Source organism: Onychomys torridus, chromosome 3 (assembly GCF_903995425.1).
Source record: "Onychomys torridus chromosome 3, mOncTor1.1, whole genome shotgun sequence".
Lineage (NCBI taxonomy): Eukaryota > Metazoa > Chordata > Mammalia > Rodentia > Cricetidae > Onychomys > Onychomys torridus.
Window position 1 is genome coordinate 113,715,074 of NC_050445.1, and position 8,631 is coordinate 113,723,704.

An 8,631-nucleotide genomic window follows, 5' to 3' on the forward strand; every position below is an offset into this window, starting at 1 on the left:
GAGTGACTGTCTCTAAAATAGAAGGTAGACAGCAACTGAGGAAGACAATATTGATTACTGGCCTCCACACACGTGCATGTACACACAGAGACACACAAAGATATACATACAAATTAAGTATAAAATGTGACCAAAAATGTTATGGCCCAGGTTAGATATTTCTTCTGCAACAAAGCTGTCTAAAGAATATGAAGCTACACCTGCTGTTACACTTCCCACAGGCCAGAAGGATCTCACTCCAAGGGATGCCTTCATAACCTATCACCAGTCTGCAGAGCCCAGCCTCTCTCCAGAACCATGCAGGCACAGGAAACAGGGACCCCTCAGGCTAGCTCACCAGTGTAGGAAAAACACATTTTTTCCTAACACTGCTTCAGTTGGCCTGCTTAGAACCTATTAGCAGAAGGTCTGCAGCCTCCTCCACAGGAAGGAATGGGCTCCTCTTCCATTCATTTGTGAACTGACTGGCCCTGTTTCCTCTCATTGTCCTATACGTAATCACCCTGACAGATCTCAAGATAGGCTGACAAAATCCTCTACAGAGTTTCAGCTCTCTATCTGATCAGGAAATCAAGGTTCCTCACATGTGCAGCTCTTTTTAAGAGAAGTCCCAGGGGGGCCGGAGAAATGGCCCACGGTTAGCATTTGTTCTTGCAGAGGACCCAGGTTCAATTCCTGGTACTCATACGGTTTTAAAACCATCCATGACCCCAGTTCTACAGGGATCCAACACCCTCTTCTAACTCTTGAAGACACCAGGTACACACATCATGCACAAACAGAGCACTCGCACCCATAAAATAAACCTAAAAAAAAAAAAAAAAAGTCAAACACATCTAGACTTTTCTGCTTTTCTTCAGTCCCGCTGAATTTCACTGAGACTTGCTGCTCAGGCTGTCCCACTCTCCTCAGCCCCTTCCCACCTTTCAACTTCCTCACCTCCAATTCCCAGTCACCATCAGTGGATGGCTCAACCACAGGGCCTTCCACCAGACCCAAGACTCCACAGAGATATCCCCCCCAGCTAGCCACCACTGTGACCTGTGGGCCTACAACCTCCCACCATCAGGCTTCCCAGCAGCAAACATCGCCTGAGAGCTTTCCTGGCTGTCTTCAGATCACACCCAAGTCCTTAAACAGAACTACTCAAAACTCACGAGCCTGAGGAACTCCAAAGGAATGAACACGAAGTCAGTCCTGGGTTGGGTTCTCCTTTCCCACTTGACAACCAGAATTCTGGGCCTGGTTGTGAGGTGTTCTGACCCCCTTTCCCACTGCCCCACCCCTTCTCCTGGTCACACAAGCACTGGAGATTCACTCTTCAAATTTTAATGGTTATATAAACCACCTAGGTATCTAGCTGAACTACAGATTTGTGTTCAAAAGGTCTGGGATAAGGCCAGAGATTCTGCACTCCTGACAAGACACTGATGGTCCGCGGCATACCAAGACGGAAGTGAGAGTAAACTACTTCATGACCTGTAACTCCAGTGGGAGCCGCGCCTCTCTGGTCTGCAGCAGGGGGGAGCCAGGCCTCTCTGGTCTGCAGCAGGGGGGTCTCTACCTTGACATCAGATTCACTTCAAGAGCCTCAGTCAAGTCTGTTCTAGGCCAATTAAGTCAAGGTTTCTGGCTGGCAGTACCATGCACTAGGAGTTTTCCATTTTCCCCAAGTGGTCCCAGCGTAGTATCCCTGATCAACGGTGTTTGACAGGCAGGGCAGTGAAGCTGGCTGGGATCTGTCCACTTCTGGAGTCTGCCGTCTCTCAGGCACTCCCTGAGGACAGTCCATAGCTAGCCTTTCTACGTCTTACCACTTTTTCAACAATCTGTTCTAGTAACAGCTAACTACTGTTTATGATTACCAATATCCTGACAACTGGACTTCTCGCCAGCCCTAACCTACTGCACTTTGCTTATCACTAGAATTCTGTACAGAGTGCTCCCTGGGAGCACTGGGGAAGATACTCAGTTGGGCATAAATGCCGGGTGGTGTCCGGCTCTCCTTTCCCCAGTAGAACCCCCCTGCCCCAGTGGCTTGTTTTCCTGTCCCTGGTTATGCTCCCTAAGCTGGAGGACTACTTCACTTCCTTCTCCTTGCTGGAGCATACAGAGAATCTGCCATCACAAGCATTTCCCCAGGCATAGTATCTTCTGGCCCCTGGGCTTCCTGATGTGCCTGGGAAGGCTCAGACCACTCCCAAACCTTCCAGGTCACGAGCCCCAGCAGGCACAACCTTGACCATCTCTGTACACTTGATGGTAGTGTGGCACCACACAGATGGCTCCCGTTAGCTTGGCCCCCTTCACTACCCTTGTGGTAGTTCCTTTAAAACAAAATAATCTCTTCCCTCCAGCTGACTGTCCTTATGGAGTCTGTGGCTACGGGGTTTAAAAACAGCATCTCAGAGACCCAGTCATCTCGTCCAGCCTCTTCTTCTCAGGCCTCACACAACCAGGTGGGCTTCTTTACTTTCACTTGCCTCTCCCTTTGCTGAACACCCTCCTCAGGAGCTAGAACTACCAGCTAGCTCAGAAAGAACCCACCAGGTTTCTGACATTGTTCAAAGAGCTCCTGGCCCCCAAGAGCTACAAGGTATCTTGTCAGGAAGCCGATGATGATGCACTTGGCTGATGGCTAGCAGGTACTCTCTAACCACATACCATTTCTGCGCTGCTCATCCACACTGCTCTGCTTCCAACCTGATGCATGGGTTTCTCTGGACAGATCTGCTTCCTCTACTTCCTCAGGTCATTACTTCCCTTGCCAATGCCCAGGACTACAGTGCTGGCTTGTTCCTGGTGTGCAGACACTCCCCTTCCTACACCTGGATCCAGAGTCCTGTTCCACAGTTCTTCCAGCCAGCCAGGGGATGTCTCAAGATAAACATTTAATCTGTCTTTACAGGCTTACTACTCAGACTAATGCACAGTTGTTTAGATGTTGAAGTTTAATTCTGTCACTGTGTGCCGGCTACCTACTGTGTGCCAGACACATGCATATTTTCTCTTACATTTCATCCTTGTAACCGCCTGAGGATTACCCTCACCTCACAACCGAGAAAACCCATGCTAGAAAGATTTCCTATGTGGCCCTAGCTAGCATGCTTCACACTCAAACTCTACTTTAAGAGGCCGCCTTTTATTCAAGGGAAAAGAACGCAAATCAAACCCGGACACCAGTCTAAGCTGCGAATCTTTCTGAACTACGAATGAAGACCACAGCAGAGGTACGCACTCCTTCAGATGTATTCTAGCTACTGCCAACCCAGAAGCAACCACCTGCTCCTGGGAGGCCATCTTTAATCTTCAGATTTGAACTACTGAGTCCAGGGATTCAGGCGTACCTTTCCCAAAGCCCGCTGGGAAAAAGGAAGCCAAATAGAGGAACAAAAGGAAAAACACAAGATAAGTGTTTCCCTCCCACCCACCCCCCCTTACAGGATGGCGCCAAGCAGCTGTCAGTGGACAGTGCAAAAGAAACACCAAAGGCAGCTGGGAGAGTGGAGTCAGGATGGAGTTAAGGAAGGACACCAAGGGGACTAGAAACACAGAGACACAGATGCGAGCAGATGCTAAGACTTCTGAGGCTCGGGGATGGAATAGCCCACCACACCTCAAGAGTCAGGGGAAAAACAAACAAAGACCCAAGAACCTCCCCAGTCCTGGGACACTTTTAAAAGCATTAAGAAGATCTAATGATTAAGGTCACTTCGGTCCCCTGGGGCTGTTAAACACTCTGCTGAAGCAGAGTCTCTCAGGTACTGTGAACATGCCAGGGACAAGTCCATTAGATGGGGTGTTGTCTAGATAGCTGTCCTGGGCTTTCAAGCCTTCCTGAGCAGGTTGTTTTTGTTTTTGTAAAGAAGAGCCACCAATTACCAAGACAAAAAACAACAACAACAAACCTCTTTCTTCCAAGTTTAAATATCAAAGAGAAGGGACCCACCTTTGGAGCATTGCTCTTAAAAAAAAAAAAAAAAAAAAAAAGTTAGGATCAAGTTGGTGGGTAAAGTTGTCAGCTGCAAAGCATGACTCTGTTTTTCAGGACCCACAGAGAAGAAAACTGACTCCCACATTGTCCTGACTTCTACATAGCACCATGGAGCAGAAATACACGCAAACAATGAAATAGCTAGCTTTAAGGAAAAAAAAAAAACTGTTATTACACTATTTCTCTAGAAACTGGAGCCAACCCTGGTCCATAGACCCACATGTAGACCCTCTGTCCTCGGGTATCACAATGTCCAGCTACCTTTTTACCTGACCCTAGGGGCCTAGGGTAGCCACCAACCATGGCAAGGTCTGTCGGGTGCACAGACTTCTCAGGGCTGTCTCTAAGCCTCCGCCACCCCAAGTCCACGGGATCTTTACCATGACCACCCGGCAGCCTGGACAGCAGCTTACACAAGAAGATGACAGGCCCTGGCCTCATTCCCTTCCCCACTCCTTTCATTCGGGTTATGTCCCACTGTTGCCAAAACCGGCACTTAACGCCACCCACAAAGGCCACCAAGACTCTCTAGCCCACAGGGCTCTTTACCCTTGAGTCTATCAGAGGGGTGGAGAGACTGGGATAGAAAAAGGAAGTGCCCCGTTAGGAAGAAGGGAATGATGGGATCTGGCCATGCAACATAGTTCTCACAACCAAACACTAGGTTATACCTAGCTCAGCCTCTAAGAAGTGACCTGGAGGGCACAGGGTGAGCAGCATGATAACTGTGTTCAACACTAGCAGCACAGATGGGCTGGACACTATTGCCCCAAGGTTGGGCCAGTGGGGAGCTGCAGACCTGATCCAGATGTCTGCTTTAACTGGTCAAGGTAAACAGGGAACAGACTGTCGTCCCCGAGTTATGACTTACGGTGTGCAGTAAGTGGACAAAGGGAGGTAAGGGACAGAACCACCCTAGCAGAATCCACTTCCTGCCCCTAGCGCTGAGATCTGTCTTCCTAGCCAAAGCCCTACCGGCTTGAGGCACGGCTCTCCATTCAGCAGTCAGGGAAATCCCAAGTGCGGGCAGCATACCCAGAGCAGCCACAGGTGACCTTATGCTCAGAGCACAGCAGCTTCTGGCCCAGCTGAGGGGGCTTTGAAGACCATCAAGGAGAACGCCATTTCCCCCACGAGAAGGGAGGCTCAGAGGGGCCGAACAGTCTAGGCTCTTGGACAAATTAGTGGCAGGGCCAGGAGCCCCACAGACTGCTTAGGCCTCTGTCTCTGTCCAGCGCCAGTTGCGCTGCCTGGAGCAGCTGCAGCCGCTACACGCTCCGCCTAAACTCTGTTCTACTGGCTGGTCGCTTCTTTCGCCAACTCTCTACTGTCACAGCTCCCACTATCCTCGTGTGGAGTGTTCATCACCACAGTAGAAAGGAAGGAAGCCCAATACAGGGTCACTGCCTCTCCACGTCTCCCCTGACACCCACTCTGGCTACTCTCATCCTAAGTCTCCCTCCGTCTTCTATCCGGTATACAGGGAGCCCTTGACAGCATCTCAAAAGCTCGTCATTCATTCATAAATTGGTATCCAGTACCTACTACCCACCAAAACACTACTATGCCAAAAACCATTCGGCCCCAGAAAGTATCCCATGCCCAGTGTCTCTCACTAAATTCCCTGTTTGAGAAAAACAAGAACCGAGCCAAAGAAAGATTCAGGGGAGAAATACCTAGCCCCGTCAGGACAGCACAAAAACCAACCTGTCACCCGGAGCTTTCCTCTAAACTCATCCACCTCGAGTGCCTCACTGTCACCACAGCTGCCCACATCACCCATACACACATACATACGGTCACCTTAAAGTCCACCCGAGGCTTCAAGCAGGAAGAGAAACTTCTAAAGCTCACGTGAGACATCTCTGTCCTGCATCAGTTACCAACATCCAGGATGAGGATGTTGGCTCTACACACTCTGCAAGGGACCGAGTTACTCTCCTACAAACCGGCAGCCTGCAAAAGGAACCCACTGGGCTCCCAACGGCAGCCTGTGCTCCAAAGGGGACCGAGTGATCAGAAATGGAAGGACAGGTGTACCCGATGAGTCTTTTTAACCAGACCCTCATGATGACAATGCCCTGGCACAGGGACGAGGAGCCTAGCAGAGGCCCGCTTACCTCCTTAAGCAGCCCCACTTTTTTCTTCAGCACCTCACACTTCCGAAGTTTGCAGATCTGGTGCGTGCGGCGATTAGTGCAGCTGGTACAAGACCCACAGTTTTCCAGGCGGCGGCAGGGCTCACAGGTCCCACACCTTTTTCTCTTCTTTCGCCCATCTCCACCCCCTCGCAGCTGGCTCTCACTCCCAGCCATAGGAAGCCCAGGCCCCTGGAAGCCCCCTACCATCACCTGGCCCTGCGGGAAATCGTAAAGGCCTGGCAGGTCCGGCTGGACCGCCAAGGGCACCTGAAACTGGCTCATGATGCTGCCGTTGCCAGGGAAGGCAGCATAGGATCCGGGTTAAGCTACTGTCCACCAACAGGTCCTTCTCTCCTAAACACGTCTACAGGGGTGAAGGCAATCAGTTTCCGCCTCTGGGATGGGTGCCTCTTCTTAAACCCTCTTCACCTCCTCTGCAGCCGGCTGCCAGGGTTCCTTCCAGGACCAGTCTCCCACCGGCAGGGCCCCAGGATCAGGGCCAAGACAGTAGCGGCAGCAGCCCCCGGGAAAGGTTTCATCTTGGCTGGGTGGGTTCTTCACCCTCACCCACCCGGGGCTCAGGCATGAGGTGAGCCAGTGGGTGTGTGGTGGGGCAGATTAGGGTGAGGAGTTTCCTCCTGACACTTCTCCCTCCCTGGGTCAGGATGATGGAGAAGGCTACGTACGCTGCCTGGGGGTGGAAAAGACACAGAAAGGGGAAGCACATCACTCGGGGCTCAGGGACGACTTTCACGTGTTATCTCTTCCTGCTTCAGGGAAGAGAGAAAATGGGGGAAGCCAGGGTCAGAGTCAAACGAAGTCATTAGCGCCTCATCAGATGGAGGTACAGCGGCCTCGTGGGGGGTAAGGAGGGGGAGTTGGAGGGAGGAGACATTCAAGAGGAGGAGGGGTGCTCAAGGTGGGGGTTTCTGAGAAAGTTGCTCTGTGCACCCCTACATTCACACACCTTCCACTGGCTTATGAGTTTCATTAAAATCCAAGCGAAGCCCCTCACCGGGGGGCACAGGACTGTCCCCGAGATAACAGAGCTTGCAAAATAAAAGTTTGCAGAGGCTCGCTCATTGGTGTGGATGGCACCCCAAGCACTGAGGCGGCCAGGAGGTGTGGGGGGGGCGCCCGTGGGGAATCCCGAGTCAGCCACCTCAGCGCGCCCCAGGAGCCGGAGCCCGGAGGGCCACAGAGGAGAGTGACCCGCGCGCCACCGAGGGGCGCGGGGAGGGGGCGCGCTGGGGCGCAGGCCAGGGCTGCGCGCGCCGCCGCCGCCGCCGCCGCCGCCGCCGCTGCCGCTGCTCCGGCTCCTTTGTTCTGGGGCCTCGGCCGCTCCACTCCCGCTGCACCGCAGCCCCCGCCCCGCCACCCCCACCCGGCAGCGCCGCACGGCCACCCGGAGCTCCCTGCCGGGTCCCTGGCTACCCCGCTGCGCCCACCCCGGCCTCGCCACGGTCCCCGCGCCGCCCCTCCCCTCCCCCCACGCGCTGCCCCTCCCCCACCGCGGAGCCGGAAAGCCACCGGCTGCACCGACCTGCCCGCCGCCTCCGGGGCGGAGCGCACAAAGGGGCAAAGTTTCCCAGCCTGCCGCTGCCACCGCCGCCACCGCCACCGCCACGGCCCAAGGTGTGCGCCTCCAGGGAAAGGAGCGCCTAGCCCGGCCAAGCACGCTGCGCGCACGGAGTCCCCCCCCCGCCCCGCCCCAGCCCGGGCCGAGCAGGGGACGGCTCAGGAGGAAGGAAGAGGCAGCGGCAGCGGCCGCGGCGGCGGCAGCAGCAGCAGCAGCAGCAGCAATGAAGACGGCCGCGGGACTCCCCGCCCCCCGCGCGCCGCGGCACGTGCTCGCCCGGGGACTCCCCCGCCCGGGAGGGCGCGCACGTGCGGTCCCGCCGAGGCTGGCCGCTAGGCCCGGGACCGCGCAAGAGCGGAGTTCCCGGGTAGGGAGCGAGGCGCGCGCGGGCCGGCGGGGCTTTGCACCTGCAGCGCCTCCTTGGACCTCGCCGAGGGGCCCCTCCCGAGCCACGGCTGTCCCCCCCGCAGGCTGGCCCGTCCCTGCCCTCCGGCGGGGCCCGAAGACCGGGCTGTCGAGGCGGGGCGGGGCGGGGCGCGGACCTCCCCAGCTAGGCCCTTGGCCCGGCTGCCTGGGTGTCCCCACTTCCTGCCACTCCCTGCGTGCTCGGGACAGCCCCACGCTCGCTGGCAGCCCCGAGCCCTACCGACCCCCTTTTCTCCTCCTCGGCTGCTGCTCAGTCAGGCCGAGGCAGGACAATAGGGGACAGCGCGCGTTTGTGTACCGACTCAGCCTGGCCGGCAAGAAGGGGGTGCTCGAAGGCAGAGACCGAGTGCCCGCTGCATGGCATCCGCGTGAGGGTCACAGCCGAGCGCCCTACCCCGGACGACCCCAGGACTCTGCCGTCACCAGCCTCCCTGGTGCGGCGCTCAGGCTCTTTAGCCTCTAAAACAAAGACTAATTCGAGACGCCCAGCC

The 8,631-nt window shown here is 55.3% G+C and overlaps 1 protein-coding gene across 1 annotated transcript in view; it reads right to left on the reverse strand.

Annotated features, from left to right (window-relative positions):
- Positions 1-6,818, reverse strand: part of Tet3 (tet methylcytosine dioxygenase 3) — a 95,396-nt gene extending 88,578 nt beyond the window's left edge. The window contains exon 1 of the mRNA XM_036180381.1: positions 6,115-6,818. Coding sequence (XP_036036274.1) covers positions 6,115-6,417 — 303 coding nt within the window. The 5' untranslated portion in view covers positions 6,418-6,818. The remainder of the gene's footprint in view (positions 1-6,114) is intronic.
- Positions 6,819-8,631: the final 1,813 nt, after the last annotated feature.